Source organism: Strix uralensis, chromosome 4 (assembly GCF_047716275.1).
Source record: "Strix uralensis isolate ZFMK-TIS-50842 chromosome 4, bStrUra1, whole genome shotgun sequence".
Lineage (NCBI taxonomy): Eukaryota > Metazoa > Chordata > Aves > Strigiformes > Strigidae > Strix > Strix uralensis.
Genome location: NC_133975.1, coordinates 64,301,442 through 64,317,774, shown reverse-complemented (window position 1 = coordinate 64,317,774; position 16,333 = coordinate 64,301,442). Strand labels below are relative to the sequence as shown.

The window sequence follows — 16,333 nt, the reverse complement described above, 5'->3', positions numbered from 1 at the left end:
TTCTCAGTTACTAGAGTAGGCATGGAGAATGGGTCCGGTGAAAGAGCGTAAATCAGTGAGAGTTGTGCCTAATGTCTGGATAATTGTAATGTGATGGTAGTCAGCAGCAAAAGTTGGACAGGCTGTGGGGCCAGGTGTGGAGTGGAAGCAGTTTCTTTAAAGATTATTTCTCTGTTGTTGCTTCTTCCAAAAGCAGATTTTTCATTTAGTTGTTATAGCAAATTCTGTGTTGTACTGGAAACAGAGATTATCTGACTTTTGCCTGTGCTGTTGCACGTGTTAGTAAAATGTTAATATATTCTCATGAAATCCATTTTAAAAGCCATCTTTTCTTGGCAAATGGCTAGCAAATCTTGGCTGCTATGACCCTGATCCATCTGTGCACTTAAGTAACCATTTTTTCAATGCCTGGAAGTGTCCTGGGAGCTCCCCTTCTCCATGGAAGGCATTGCTGTCAAATAAGGAAAGCAGTATGCATGAGCCAGGAGGCAAGGGATTCAGTGACTGTCACTTTGATGCTGTGTGGCTCCTGCTAAGTGGCAGTAACTCTTTATAGTTCACTTTCCCCAGTTAGAAATGAAGGATTGGACTGTGATACAAAGAGCTTAAAAAGGATTAAGAGGTGAATGTTGTTCCTCAGAGTTGGAAGTAATCATTTTGTCTAAGAACTGCAACTTTGGGGCACAGTTTTCCTAGTTTAAGATAGTTAAATCATTTGGCTTCTTAGGAGAAAGGTTGTAAATGCATTGGGGTATCTTGTTAAATCTCCTTTCTTGGCCTGTCCAGTGAATGGACTCTTGATAAGTATCTTTATTGTTGTTTATGAGTTTCTCCATCACTAATAACATCCCAATTCCAAGTTCTGCCATTTTCCAGAAATGTAGTTGCATACAATAAAATGCTTAACAATTACAGCTGCTTTATTTTCTTTATACTTTATAAAGTTATTTTGTGACCAGAAAAGGTAAATATTGTAATATATGTCTTACACAGCTGGTCAGTTGTTTCTGCTGTACATTTGTACATCTGGTACTGTAATTGCTTAGTTCTGCATCTCAATTCCTTTTCTTGTGAAAAAAAAAATTTTTGTGAGATTAGGAATCTCACAACCACCTCCAGACATGTTTTTATTAAACAGGAAATCTTTAATTCTGCATGTGACTCCAAAACTACAGGCATAAATTTGGTAGGTGATTCCCTTAGCCCCATGTCTTTAGAAGGTGCTTCCAGGGGTCACCGATGGCTTGGAGAGGTCATTCTGCCATTTAGGCAATTAATTGTTAGCCAGGACACTCCCAACAGTGCCATGACTTTGGTACTTTTGTTGGCTTCTGAAAAATTCTCATGGCATAGGGGGAATCATTGAGTGTTGGGCATCTCTGAGCTAGGTGTTATACTGTTCTGTTCCCAGTCTTCCCTGTAGCACAGGAAAGGGAACTTCACATGCAGCAATGCTGGGAGCACTGGAAACATCTCAGTAGAACGGTGTACAAATGGCACGTCAGTGTGCCCCAACTGTCCCCAGCTCCTGAGAAGCCCTTGGGCATCTCCTGTCATGGCTGGAGCCATTGCCCAGCTAATCTGTGCACCCTCTGGGCTCACTTGGTGCTTGGAGGGTCCTTCAGATGGAAAAGGTAGTGAAAACTTATATGGGTATACAAGTACTAGTTTGCTACAGATGGGGCTCGAAGCTTAGGTGTGAGATTTTTTGCTGAGAAATCATCAGCTGCTTTTATCTTTATAGTGTAAATTAGAAATTTATATCCTTTGAAGGTCTTTACTTGGTCTGGAGGCTTATCTATGTATTGCAGAATCCTTGCTGTCATGATCTTGACTCTATTAAAAAAACCCACAAACACAAACCCCAAATCAGGCATATCTTAAGCAAAACCATTTTTCTGGTGTTTTGTACGTGTGATGTAATAGTGTATGTGGACAATCTCCCTCACTTTTATCTTACTCATTAAACACAAAATCAGAAAGAAACATTTTTCTTATGGGGAATGTAATTATTTCTGTGCATTTTTGAAGAAGCTGAGTCTCTTCCTTGTAACTTTAATAAGCAGAGGACTTGGATCCTTAAGCACTACTTTTTCCTGTAGTAGCAGCTGTAGCATCTGTACAGTACAAGGATAGGGTGTAACAGCTGTACAGTAGCATCTGCAGTCTGAGTCTGCTTTTGATGTAGGTGTTGTTGAAAAGTTCTGCAGCCCTGCAATGCTGTGTAAATTTTGGGTTTCTTTGGAAAAAAGAGATTCTTTTTCTTACCTACAAGTATAATTTTCCTGCTTGACAGGATGTTTGACATCTGTAAGATGCTGAGCAAATTCCCATTTTGCTCCTTAGAAAATGTTACCCTGTTCCTGTGTTACTTGTAAATTCTATATTTTCAGGTCAGTTTCTCAGTAGTAAGTAAAAGTAACAATTAGAGGAGAGCAAGATTACTTTTGTTGTGTCTCTGACATAGTTCCTGAAGGTCTTGTCATTTTCACAAAGACTTTTAGAGGTATTTTTTTTCTCCCATTTTTACATCTGGGTGTTGTATCTTATTCTGTCTTGTGAGCCTAACCGTTTGATGTGAGTTTTGGAGGAGCTATTGGTCACGGAGATAACTGAGCCTGTAAGGGGGGGGGGGGGGGGGAAATAGTTTCATTCCTCAACACACTCATGATTGAGGTGTGATATTAAGAAGTTTTCTAGATGCTAGTTTTTCTTCTTGCTGCTGAAAACAGGAGGGGCTGTGTTTCTTTCCTAGCTTTTTGATGCCTTTGTGTAATACAAACTGACAATAATATGGGCTTGATTGCTCACCACATGATACCTGAATAAGTGATCATATTTCTCCAGATGGCTCTTTCGCATGGCCTTGCAGTTGCTGAAATATGAATCAAGGCCTCACGGCTGCTCTGATCTGCATGAGGAGATGGGCTTGGCCTGCTGCTGGTCCAGCTTTGAATGAGCAAAAAGGTATCCCACAGCCCAACTGAAATACATCTCCATGTCATGAGCTGTGGCCCCTGCATTCAGTATGCCTACCAAAGTCAGCTGAGCTTTTGTCTCGAGTTAAATACTGCAAGTCCAATTCTTTCATGCAAAATGCACAGCATACAGGACATACAGTTATCTTTTCTTATAGATGGTGAGCTATGACAGTGGCACTAGGAAAAATCTCTGAATTTTTTCCCTTCCCTGTTTTAAACAGGCAGCACGTATGTATTCTAGGGCCTTAACCAGAGCTGCTAAAGGAACTGTTTGGTTTTTTTTTTTTTTTAGAAGAAAAAAGTTTGTGAATGTTGGATAAGTAACAGGACCATGTAACTTGCAGCTTGGACCATTTGAAATATTGGTGCCAGTGTTTTGTCAGGTGTGGGCTCCTCAACACAGGCCATATCTGCAATAGCTCTGAAAAGTGTTCCAGAGAAGTACATAAGCAACTCAAATATTTAAAAAAAAAAAAAAAGAAAAATCATTTATTCCGTGGAGTTTCAAATATCATATAGTAAGTATAGTTGTTACAGTTCCTTGTTCACTTTATTAAACAATGAAATGTATGGTATTAAGGTCCTTAGAAAGGTATTTCCTGTATGTTCAATTATGTAACCAGCAATCAAAAATTTTATAGCAGATTTTACAAATGTTTATATGTTTCAAAATGTTCAAATAGCTGAAAGTTTAATCTTCCCTTTCTACATAATTCCTAATGTAATTCCTTGATGTCAGGAATGGTTCTTTTTTAATGCAGAAACACATGCAATAAAAATATTTTTAAAATTAAGTTGCACAAGTAACAAAATATATAACTAAATAACAAAACAAGTACATACTGTGCACTTGAATGTTAATATGCCCTAAACTGTTCATATCAAGATCTTGGGGTTAGGAAGCTCAGTGAGAGCTTTTATGGGAGTACATTTAGGCTGCAGAGACCTCCAAAACTGTAAAAAGGACTTTGTGAAATGGGGTACTGTTACACTGGACCCAGTTCTGCCCAAGTATACACTCCCTTTTCTTGAGGTCAGCATTAAGCTTCTCGCTTCCTGGGCCCTTACAGCCAGAGCTTGCTCACGCTGTAATTGAGAAGTTTTGACACTGTTTTAGAGATGTGACACTTTTACAGTATACAAGGTCATGAACAGAGATATAACAGATTTTAAGTTCATTTGTATTTTACTCTTAGCCATGCCTTCCTCCTTAGGTCCTCTGTGATGCTACACACCTTATGTAATAAAATTGCAAACTGACAGACAGAGGCTCTTTATACAGTTGCTGTTGCTTAGTGCCTTTTGAAGCCATTATTTTAGGTTCAAAGAAAGTTAAATAATTGTCTTCTTGCATTGTTGCCTTTGTAAAATATAAGAAAGATCACGTGATGGTTTTGTCTTTTGGTGTTGCTTATAGCAGCTCCAGGGAAGTGCAAGTTAACACAATATGTCAGATTGGATAGTAGGATCATAAGGATTTGTTTTACAAAGCTGAACCAAAAGAAGTGTTTTTTTCAAAATACTAGACCTACCCTTTAAGCAGCCCCTTACAATGTTTGTTTAGAAATAAAGTGCTTTCCCTTTATCTCTTGGTAGAGACATCTTTGTGTGTTGTAGTTCAAATCCATCTTGTGGTTTGAGTTGTTGGTTTGGGTGCCTGTTTTTCCCTTATCACTTGAATACAGTGGAAGCACTGCTAGAGAGTAGAGGACTGGACCCTGAGGGTCAGACTTGGACAGCTCATTGTACATCGGTGATGATTTTTTTTTTTGGCTTTTTTTCCTGTTTCATTTTTCCTTTTTAAAATGGAGGTAAACTTGTAGATGTATTCAGGTAATCATGGTTTAAAGGATTATGGTCCTCACTATCTGGTGTCATTGCAGTTTGAAGACACTCTGTGTATTGTTTCATTAAAAGTAAGAAAAGATGGCACCATGCAGTAAAAATCAGCCTTACATATGGTCTTGGCAATGCTGATATACTGCCTTCATTATTCCTTTATCTTACCCTGGCTGCATGTGGTAGGTCATCCGAAGACAGCTTTCTTGCCTTGCTAATCTTTACTAGGATTTTGATGGATGTTGGCTACCCTTGCTTGAGGTTGTGGTTTTTTTTTTTTTTTTAACATCGCATCTTGTTTGAGGTGAGTTAGCCGAAAGGGGCAAGTACGCTTGCAGTGTTAGGTCTGTAGGGAAGGGAGGAAGGCCTGAGGATGTGAACAAATAGGTCTTGAGCCAGTCTGATACTCCCACAAGGCAGCCTGCAGAACCACACTGACGTTTGATGAAAGTAGTATTTTACTGTGGAGGCAGTGTGTTTTCTCATCCTTTCAGAGAAGACTTGCTAATGAAAAGTGTGTTGACCAAGCTTCCAGTTCACATGACTGAACATAAACGAGCAAGTATTTGTCCACATCACTACAGCATCTGAATGCCTCCCAATGCCTTTTTAAGTGCTGTGCCTCTTGCAGAGTCACAGGCAGCCTTAGTGTGTTTGGAGTAGTAGAGTCAGCTCAGCTTTTCAGACTGGAAACTAAGGTGCAAGAAAACTGAGCAAATTGCCAAGCTTGCGGTGCATGTTTGTGACAGAGTGATTTGATGAACTTGGATCCTTCCAGTCCCAGCCTTACACCCTGGTCTCTAAGGTATAATCTTGTACCGTGGTCTCTCCCTTCCTTTTAAAGCGTGCATACCTTGCGTAGAGAAAACAAATACACATCTGATGTCTTAGAACAGTGCTCAAGTAATAGTCCTGCCTCAGGACACAATGCTGTAAGTGCACTGCACTGGGAGGTTGAAACTTCAAATGTTTTCAAATAAAAATTACGTGTCTCAAGATGAGGGAGAAACCTTGGGACTGAGTTCTTATGCCTGTCTCCCCACTAATCCTGGGGCAGGTGTTTGCAAAACACAGCTGCTTTGCAGAAGTTAGATGAGAATGTGCATTCCAGTCTGGCTTTTTGCTCAACTGGAACATGGAGCGTACTTTTGAAAGAATAACAGTGTCACTGTTAGATGTTCTTCCCATTATCTCACTTTGATAAAAAGCATTCTTCAGGTCAACAGGGCTCTCTAAAAGTTACATTGTTCTGTTTCCAACTGTGACTCCAGTGCTCCTGGGAAAAGCCCATATGGTAGAAGATGTAGGAAAATAAAGTAAACGAAGCCCTAGGGAGCCATAACAAAATGGAAAATAAAGCACTGTAGCCTGTCAAAATAAGAATCAAGGAGCCTTAACTGAAGTTCAAAACGAGCTTTCCTTCTTTCTACTTCACTAACACCTATCAGTGAAGACTAAAAAAGCATGCTGCAAGCAAAAGGTGTCTGAACTGGGAATGTGAGAAGGGTGTGTGGGATGGTGGAAGATACTAGGAGCTCTTGGAAGGAGGAGAGCAGCTTAGAAGGAACAAGATAGTGTGGAAATGTACAGTTTCGTAAGTGAAACTTTGAGCATCATAAAGTAAGAATTGTATTTATGGAGTTAAAACAAGCAAACAACAGTTAATATTGTTAACATCACTAGGAGTTTCTGTACTGGGACAAGTTCCTTTAGAAAAGTATCCCTTCTATTTTTTGCTAAACTGTAATACTTCTTTTCAGTATTGCTTCTGTTGAAGGATGCTGTAGTGAGGGGTGTTACTCACTGTTAACGCTTTCTCTTCTGTAGTGTAGTGTAGGAAAAAATATCACTCAGAAATGTACAGTGATGATTAAAAGTGACTACAGTTAGCATCAGAGTGCCTTGTAAAGAGATAATGCTGCCTTGTAAATTGGGTTTTCACTGTAAAGCATCCATCAGAAAGTATGCTGAGGCATGAACTGAATGCTAGGAGTAATTCTGGGCAGTGCATGAATGTTATGGTTGCATGTGTGATGCTGGAGATGCATAAATTTATGCTAATAATGAAATATTCAGTGCTCTCCCTTTCAAGGACTGTTGTAACCTGCAAGCATGTTTTCTATACTAGCATATAATTTGTAATCCTCTAGCTTTGTGCAAGACCTAATACAGATTTTTAGGAAGTAACTTTTTTTTTAAAAATTAATTTAAACAGCAATTTTTAGGTCATGGCAAGTTACGTAACCCTTGTTAGACAGCAGTAGTGTTCAGTGGGTGCTAGAGAATTCCTTGCTGTTCCTCCCTGGTCAAAGAACTCCCTCATCTCACCTGGCAGGAAGCTGAAACAAACATTTACATGGCCTTCATGAATTCCTAACTAGTCACACCCCAAAATTTCAGCCTGTTTATGTCGGGTGGAACTTCTGCAGAGTGGAATGCCTTGATCTTTTCTTCTCAGTCTTCTGCTGCGATGGTGAACTAGAGTGTGGAGAATGTACGTGCTGCTGTGGCAGGGAGAGAAAAATCTCATTTCTTTCTCAAAGACTGGCTAGTAACAAATGCTCATACAATGTTCCTGTAAATGCTGCATCTTTCTAGTGAATATGTGGCCTTATTCAGATGAGAACCATGTATAACTGGAACTTTTAAAAAACAGTTCGGTGCACACTTATGTCTGCAGAAGCTTGAAATTCTTTATGTACAGTTTAAGTCAGGTCAATTAGTAATTGATTATGTTTGATACTGAAATGAGCCTGGTTTAAGCCAATCTTAAGAATATTAGTGTGACCTTTTGTACGATTTTAACTACATTAGTTGAAAATCTCCCTTAAGGTAAACGGGCGCACTTTTCCGGTGTGGGCAAGGCCTGAGAGGAAAGACGTATTTCTGAGCTGGGATAGTGAGGTGGAGAATGCACATCCCAAGGGGCAAAGAAGTGAAAAAGACCAGGAGTCAAATAACATACACGTTCATGCAGGAAATAAAGGAGTAAATCCTTTCCAGTTAAAAAAAGTGGAAGGTCTACCAAGTAGCTCTTTGTCCCTGCCTCAGGAAATACTTGCTTAGATGCTGGGGTATGCTTCCAGATCCTGGAGTTTTAGAATTCAGGCTTTAAGTGTTAAGCTCCTTGTTCTTTCTGTAACACTCTTGTTTTCTAAGTTTACAAAGGTTTACCTCAGAATAGCTTGAGCCTATTTCCGTTTCCTTTGTGATTCAAATTTAACAGAGATACCTTCTGTGTGTTATTCTTTATCCAGTAATAGTATATATTTAAAACAGGGGATTTCAAAGATGTTAAGAGTCTGACACAGAGGACACATCTCTTTTTCTTTGTTTTTTTCTGCTCTCACTGGTCCCATGAACTTTTTTTAATACTTTTAGGCCATTAGGGACATTGCTGTGAGGGTAAAATGATGTTGCTGTATTTCTAAAAATGTTTCTCTAAAAGAAGAAATGTTTCATACATTTCTCAGATATGACTCAATAATAATTTTGTGTGATTGTTTTTTAGGGGTCTTCTGTCCCACCCCCCTCTTTATTACAAAAAAGCAGCCAGTTAATGCTAAGCTCTGCTCCAAGTGATCTTGCTTTTGTGTCACTTCAACAGTGATGTGTTGCATTCCTAATTCAGCCGTAATGTTGTTGTTGATGGCTTTTTGTGCAGGCCATAGGAGAATGAATTTATTTTAGTCAAATCCCAACTTTTTTTTTTCATTTTGTAGATGTTTAAGCATCTTCCTACAGAGCAAGGGGGCCTTTGTTACTGAGAATGGTGTATAGATAATACATACATATCAGATGATGTCTTTTCTTATTTTGCATCTTTCAGAAGTTAGACTTGCTGAAGTAGACCCCAAGTAGTCAACACATCAAGTAAGACACAATAATCCCATTTGGAATTATCTTGAGGATTGTAAAAAGCTGCTGCCTTACACCTGTGATGTACCTGTGATATTTTAGCTTTGTGTTTTAACACTGTGTGACCCTTTTGTTCTAGACAGGGCCACCCAGTGATACTTCATATTTTTCAGAAACAGTGCAGCTTCATTTCAGACATGGCTTAGCATGTTCTAATGCAGAAGTAATGAAATTCACTAAAAAAGAAGTTTTATACATCTTAGCATTCTGCAAGTGGGTCAGTGATTATTTTGCTGGTGATTGAAGGATGGGAGGAAGACAAGTGTTTTTAAGGAAAGGTGAAGTCTCTTACTGGAACATGAGATTTAAGTGGATAAAAACACATCATCTTTCAGACACCCACACCCTTCATCTGGTTCAAAATAGGAGCCACAAACTTCAAGTGAGGTTGGATAGAATAGTTGTTAAACATGGATTTTCTGTTGATTTAGTATTAACCTCTGTCAGAGAAAGGAAGACTTTCAGAATCTAGAATTCTTAACTGGACAGGAAAAGGAAAATTTGATACTCCATTTCTTATCTGTCTTTTACATCTAAATAATTGAGGTGTTTTTTAATCCATATGTTAGTCTTTCATTTTTTTATTTTTACAGTGCAGCAGATGCACTTCTGAAACAGCATCAAACTAATGTACTTCTGGATAACAGCTGGTAAAGTGGCCAGAGATTGACCTGATAGGTCTACAGCAGAGTTTTGAAGCTCAGATGCAGGCTTTTCACTCAGTTTCAGGACATTGCCATGCATGTTTATATTTAAAAACTTACCCAAAGGATTTTTTCAGGTTTTGTGGCACTCTTTTATTTGAGACTTGATACATTATACACTTGATAGAAAGATTTTTATTGATGCTGTATTCTGTCTACTTAGATGGACAAATGCTACTGCTTTTTATTGAAATAATCCCACTGAGATGGGGGGGGGACATAATAATCCTTCCCCTTTTGCGTAGATCTGTGCTCCACTCAGAGGCACCCGTTTGCCTTGGGTTGCCCGAGAGAGCTCTTTCCAGTCACCATTTGTTACTTTAGACATTAAAAGATGAAAAGTTCCCTGTGAAGCCACTTCAGTGCAGGATTTAGGAAGTCTCTGTGATTCCTTTTTGTGCTTGCAATGTACACTGGAGTGAGTGCAATGACCCCTGCAGATGGAGAAGGGCTTTAGATTAGGCTAAGAGGCTTGTAGAAACCGTTTTGAAGAATCACGTTTTTGTTGAAGGGTTTGTCCCATATTCAGTGCTTTTGTCCATCTGATGTGTGTTTTCTGTTTTTAATGACTGTTTGAGTTCCAGCGCACTATATTCAAAGGCTAAGAAGTAATTTTTTGTGTATGGTATCCTTTCTTGTGGGTTTTTTTTTGTTTGGTTTTTTTTTTTTTTGCAAGTTTTTGTGGAGCAAAATTGGTTCTTCTTTTCATGCTTTGTACTTAAGGATAGAGAAGCTACATTGACCCTACCACACCAAGCAGTCTGTGTAGTAGTTCATTTGATTAGTTGTTGGCTGAAGAATAAGGTATTAAATCTGTGTAAGTTTATATTGGTACACTGTGAAAATTTGGTGTTCTTATGTAAACATGACTTTGGCCATAATTCTGGAGATATAAAATAAGCGCTTAGATTACTCTGGATATATAATTGAAAATGTGTGTTAGTAGAAGTCAGCTTTTGATAAACTACTATTATATTGTACGTCTGCATTAGTGATCAATTTTGAAGACTGGTTTAAGGGTTTGCAAAAGCAGAACAGGCAGTAGACAAATTAGCTACAATAGGGTGAGGACTGTCTCCTTATATTTACAGAAAACTTAATCCAACAGTGAATCCAAAGTCTGTGGCAATAATTAATAGTAATAAGTATACCTCTTTTTTTTTTTTTCCTAGGTCACTAGCAAGTGTAGGAAAAGAACTGAAAAATAACTTTTTGCAGGCCCTGGCAGAAAGAGAGGAAGCCAATCGTACTGGAAAAATTTCTGTGAGTACCCGTGAGATCACAATCATTTTATCAGCTTAAAAATTAGTCTGAATAGGAAAATGAGGTATTTTACAGGAAAACTTCAGGTGGAACATTTGAAAAAGAGTATTTGATTTAGGAGAGATTTCTTGAAACCCAGAAATTTGTTGATTTTTTTTTTTCTTTTTTTAAATAAGTAAAGCATATGAAAACTCTGCCCAGAATTCTACAAAGGCAAGTGATGAGCTGAAGGATACAAGAGGAAAAACATTTAGTGAAGTGTATTTTGATTTCATAAGAAGTTGGAGATTCCTGCCTTGCAAAATGCATTCCCATGCGTGCTTTAAGTACAGGAAGATGCAGCCTGATTGTTGGGAGAATATATTTGCTGCTCATGAACATTGGCACTATTGGAGTTTTCCTGCTGAGTTTTGGTGGGTTGCTTCTTATGTTGGGTCTAACATAGTGTTATGAATATGGCCACATGCCTCCTGAGTCCGCCGGCTCATACATGGTAGCAAAGCTGTCTGGGTGCTTTACTTGACTAGAATGATGATGGCAGAGGCTACTTGGGAATCTCTCCTGCTTTGTTAGTCCCCCACACTCATGTAGGTATGCTCAGGGGATAGTGTTGTGGAAGTTTAATTTGTCACTTGTAAATATAGCTAGATTAATATCCTTCAGTTTAAAGGGAGAATGGTAATATGTCCTTGGCTTTTTAATAGCTTTAGTTTTGCAGAAAGAAGAGTTTGTGCCCACATGCTGTCCAAGGAGGGAGACTTTGTGTTTTATGATTTAAGTTCAATCTGCTTCCATTTAAACTTTGTAACACTACTGAAAATGCGCCCAGAATGGTCACCCTGGTCTTAGTGCTGTGTTTAGATAGAATAGTGCTGTTTCTTGACTTCTTTATGGGGCAGCAGGAGCCTGGATTTCTGTCTGTTAGATTGCCTCTCATGTTAAAGAAAAATAATAAAAGTGACTGCAAAGGCAGTTCATGGGCATTCTGGAAGTCAAAAGTGATAGTGATCTTATTTCCTGGTTCTGCTTGCTTAGGAAGTTCATCAGGCATACAGTAGTGATTTTTTTGCTTTCCTTCAACTCTCCTAATTGAAGTAGAAGCATAACTCCCCTCCCTCCCATAATTCTAGGGTCGATATTTATTCTTTTATGGCCAGCTAATTAATCTCTAGACTTTGCAGAGGAAATGCTGCCTGAAATGTGGTTCCCCAACATATGTGAGCAAGCCTCCTCATGAAGCTTCAAACACCTTGTGGTTTCAGCTGCCTGACAAATATCCTGGGAACTGTGCTTCCTGGGATATTTAGGGATTTCTACGGGAGATATAGCACACAAAGGGTTAAATGTATGGCAGAAATGAGATAGGGTGGAACCAGTGCTGTGGTGGTTTAGCCTTGAAAACGGAAGCACTCTGCAATTGATTCCATATATTTACCATAATGTTAAAAAAAAAAAAAAAAAGGCGCAGTTCCTAATTGTAACTTCTTATTGTAGTTCTCTTTCTGGCTTTAGTTTTCAGAGCATTCTGTAAAGGAAATGTAATGTCTTCATTTTAGATGGGGGCACTACTGAGTTACACAGAACCCTTTCAGCGCAGAAAAGGGCTGTCAGTTTACACTGACAGATATTTCTGGCTTTATGTAAAGGCAGCAGGGCTGAGCCCAGCACTTTGGACTGGCTGAGACCTCTCTGTGGATTGATTCCAGTCCCCTCACGGTGCTGACTGGTGCTGTGTAGATCTGTGGGTGGGAAATGAAATGTGCTTCTCTGTTACCATTGAGGGCCTAAGGAGGGCACTGGATAGAGTTGAGGTCAGTAGTAGGCTTCTCAGTCTTGTGAACACAGTGCAGTAGCATTCATTGAGCACCTGAAATTGGATCCAGTGCAGTCTGGGGAACTCCTGGAAGCTTCTGCTAGGGATTCCCCTCCTTGGGTGAAACTCAACCCTGAGAAACCTGGACAGAAAAAGGTAGAATATGTTCATAGGCTTAAAATGATTTTTTTTTTTTTCCAACTCCTTGGGTTTACTAAACCAAAAGAGTTTTGGGGGTGATTTTTTTTTGTTGTTTCCTTTTTCTGATGCTCTGAGGCGTGTCTTTCTATGCTGGAACTAGTTTGATCCCCCTCTTTGCTCTTGTGCTGTGTATTCTTATTCTGCTGTCACAGGGGATGTTGAAACAACAGGCAGGAGCCACCACAGCTGTGTTAAACAGAGCTTGGATTCAGAAAGCACTAGTAAGGTTTTAGCGCTCTGCTTAGCAGGTTACATGTGGGGTTCTGAAAAATCAAGGCAGATAAATTATGGGCTAGCCTTTAAAATTAAAATGAAAAATAAATAGTAAGCATCCCGTCCAAATGAAGACAGCTGGTCTCAGTTTCCAAGTTCCCATGCCTCCTGCAGTGACACATTTTCTAGGCCCCCAAAACAGCCTCTGGTTATGTATCAAAAGTTTTTGGAACAGTGAGTATTATTACAAGCTATTCAGTACATACCTAGATATAATGAAGTATATCAAGTGTGCAATTTCAGCCTCAACTCTGCAGTTTGGTTTACAGGAGACCCCATAATGTTTTCTTAATACACTTCAATGTGGGAATGCATTTCAAATAGTGATTCAGAACATAAACCTGTTGGCTGCAATCATAAATGCACACAAAAGACATTTTTGTTTTTTACTATTGTGTACCTAATGAACCAACAGAGAGAAAGTATTCCCTTATGAAATCACGTTTGCCTTTTTTTTTTTTTTTTTTTTTTTTTTTTTAAATCTTGACAGTGCCACCTGTATTATTAGTAGGGCTGTAGAAAATTCTGTATGTTTTTAGGGGTTGCACTTGGGCTCTGAGACCATGTATGCTGGTTGCTGAGAAGAGCAGCCTACCCAAAGAAAACACTGCCTCTCTGGAAAGCTGGAACTGCTGCCAAACAATGCTTACATTGCAGGATCCTGTCTGTGCTTAGTGAGAGAGACACTTGCATGGTTTCTGTGCTTCTCTGTTCAGTCTGTGATATCTAGAACCTGATCCTCCTTTTCTGATGAAGGCAGTGCAAGCTGTGGACTTGCTTCCAAGTCACACAAGTTGGACTAATGAGAGATGCAGCAGGGAGTCATCATATGACTTCCCATCCTCCCTGGAATGGCACCACGTGACAATAGCAACTTAGGTCTCTCTGAGCCAATAAGCAATTTAATTAAGTCCTTGGGATTCCTTACAAAAGGAAGGCTAACTTCTCTCAGTCCATCCAGATAAGGCTATATAAGGCTTTGTGGTCCACCTCAAAAATCACTGCACACATGTGACATCACTGTCAGGATGAGATTATCTGCCATGGTGATCCTCAGCGCATCAGGAATTAATGCTACTTGATGGGGTTGCCTGTTTTAGAACTAGTCTTCAGGGTTATTGCAGAAATGGGAGATGAAAAAGAAAAGGATCTAAAAAACTTTACAGAAGCTGAATGAGTGTGATCTTGACAATGCTTTTTGTAATGCTTACTTTGCTCTAGCATCATTCACAGCAAGGCTTGGCCCTTTATTTAAGAGTTAGTAGCACTTCTGCATGTCACAGTGACAGGGATATTACATCTAGGAGATGTAGTGAACAGTGTCAGTGCTCTCACCTGATGTTGCCAGTGGAAGCTCTGCTGGTATGTCTGGACCCTTAGAAATCAACTTCTGCCACAAAGATGATTTTCTGTTTGTCCTTTCTGGATATACAGCCAGCCTATCCTATTTGTACAAAAAAACCCCAACAACAAGAACTAAAAACCTGAAAAATGCCAAACAAAAAACCACCACCCAACACCAAAAACCAGAAAACCAGAGCAAAACCAATCAAATAAAAAACAACAAAAAAACCTAACCCAACAAAACCAACAAGAAAAGCCGCAAAAAAGCAAGGTAAAATGTCTCCTCCTTTTGTCATGTAGAGTGGGACGAGGAGGATTAAAAAACATCCAGTCTCAGAACCTGCACTTTACTATACCTGGAGAAAAAAATAAATCTGTCTCAGCTGTGCTTGGTCACTCTGTGTGGCTTTATTAGCTGCGATTGCTATTTTCTCTCCGTTTCATATAGGCTTTTGCAGGTCATCCATATGTCAAGTTGATCTGGGAGGTTAGTTTTCTAAAATGAGCCTGTCATGACAGAAGTGTTGCATATATTTGCTTATTAACCAGTTCCATTCAAAAACTTGATCCAGAAACATTTATGTGAGAAATAAGGTGTTTGAGGTGTAAGATAGTCTTAAAAAATAAGCGGGGGCTTTAGGGTAAGGTAACAGCAGGCTACTGATGGATTTTGGCAGTACTGGTGAGTTTTTTATGCTCTCATAAATAAGAATTCACCTGTAATCCAATGCAAGTCTTATGATCAGATGAACTCAGCGGGCAGACAGGTCTCAACTTCTTTACACAGGTGTATGTTTACCCTATCTAGCCTTCACCTATACTCTGGTATGCATTAAATATTACTTGTTTATTCAAGGTGATAAAGGGCTCTGTGGATATAATAATTTGTATTTACAAAAGCCTTAGGAAATTATGCCATACTCGGGAACTCCTTTTTGTGTCCCAGAGCAAGTCTCGGTTACTGTGTGAATACCTTGAGGCTGATCTTTTGGGAGAGGCTTGGGGTGATGGGGCAGAGAAGGTTACAGCTGCACTGATGTATCTGAAGACATAGGTACCCTGTAAGCTTGGGTTTGGATTTTGTGATGAATGGAACAAGTTATAGTTATGTTCTTGTGGGCACCAGTGCCAGCATCAAAAGTGTTTAGACACTTCAACAGATTCCACCTAATTCTTTGATGGAAATTAGGGACATGAATAAGCTAAGGATTCATCATTGCTCCACTGATTGAGGGGGGAAAAAAAGGGCTTCCACAAACACAACACAAAAAGAACAAAACAGCTGATGTTCCTGTTCTCAGTTGTGTGAGAGCTACAACCAGCACATCAGATGAAATTCATGCCTAGTAGAACGGAACTTGTTTAGATTTTTCTGCACTTAGTATTGGCTGTATATAGCAGTTAGATGGCTGGGCCTTTTTGGCTTTGAAATGTGTATTATTGAAGCCGTATAAAAGCACTGGTTACAGTTGTTCCTTTAGAGACATTCAAAGTAACCACTGTAGCTGACTTGAAAAACTTGTGAATTAGGCGCTTTATAATATCCCTCTTTCCTGTGTTGAAAACTCACAGAAGCATGAGATTGTGTTGTATATGACCAACAATATTGTGCTGACATGATCTTTTTTTCCCCTTTACTGTTTCCCAACATCTATGATGGGTTCCCTCTCAAGAAAAAGAGGGTATTCTAGAAATGTTTATTCCTCTTTCAATCGAACCTGTTTGTCTGTTCAATAAATCACTATGGAAATTGCATGAGTCATGCAGGTAATCATAACTTAATTTCAAACAAATCACTTCTGATGTTGAAATACAAAATATACATCAGACTTGATGTCATTGGATAGAGTGTAGTATGAAAGAAATGAAACCATGTTTCCTGAATGTAGATGTAATCTTTTTATTTCATCTCTTGAGGGCTTAGTATGCATTTCTTTCCAGTTAAAGGGGTAGGGATATGTGGAAATCATGTTACTTGTTGAGACTTCTTGTGTAGA

General features: G+C 39.1%; 1 protein-coding gene across 1 annotated transcript in view; it reads left to right on the top strand.

Annotated features, from left to right (window-relative positions):
- Positions 1-16,333, top strand: part of CFAP299 (cilia and flagella associated protein 299) — a 221,984-nt gene that overhangs the window by 65,833 nt on the left and 139,818 nt on the right. Inside the window, exon 3 of the mRNA XM_074865121.1 lies at positions 10,615-10,705. Within this exon, the coding sequence (XP_074721222.1) occupies positions 10,615-10,705 (91 nt within the window). The remainder of the gene's footprint in view (positions 1-10,614; positions 10,706-16,333) is intronic.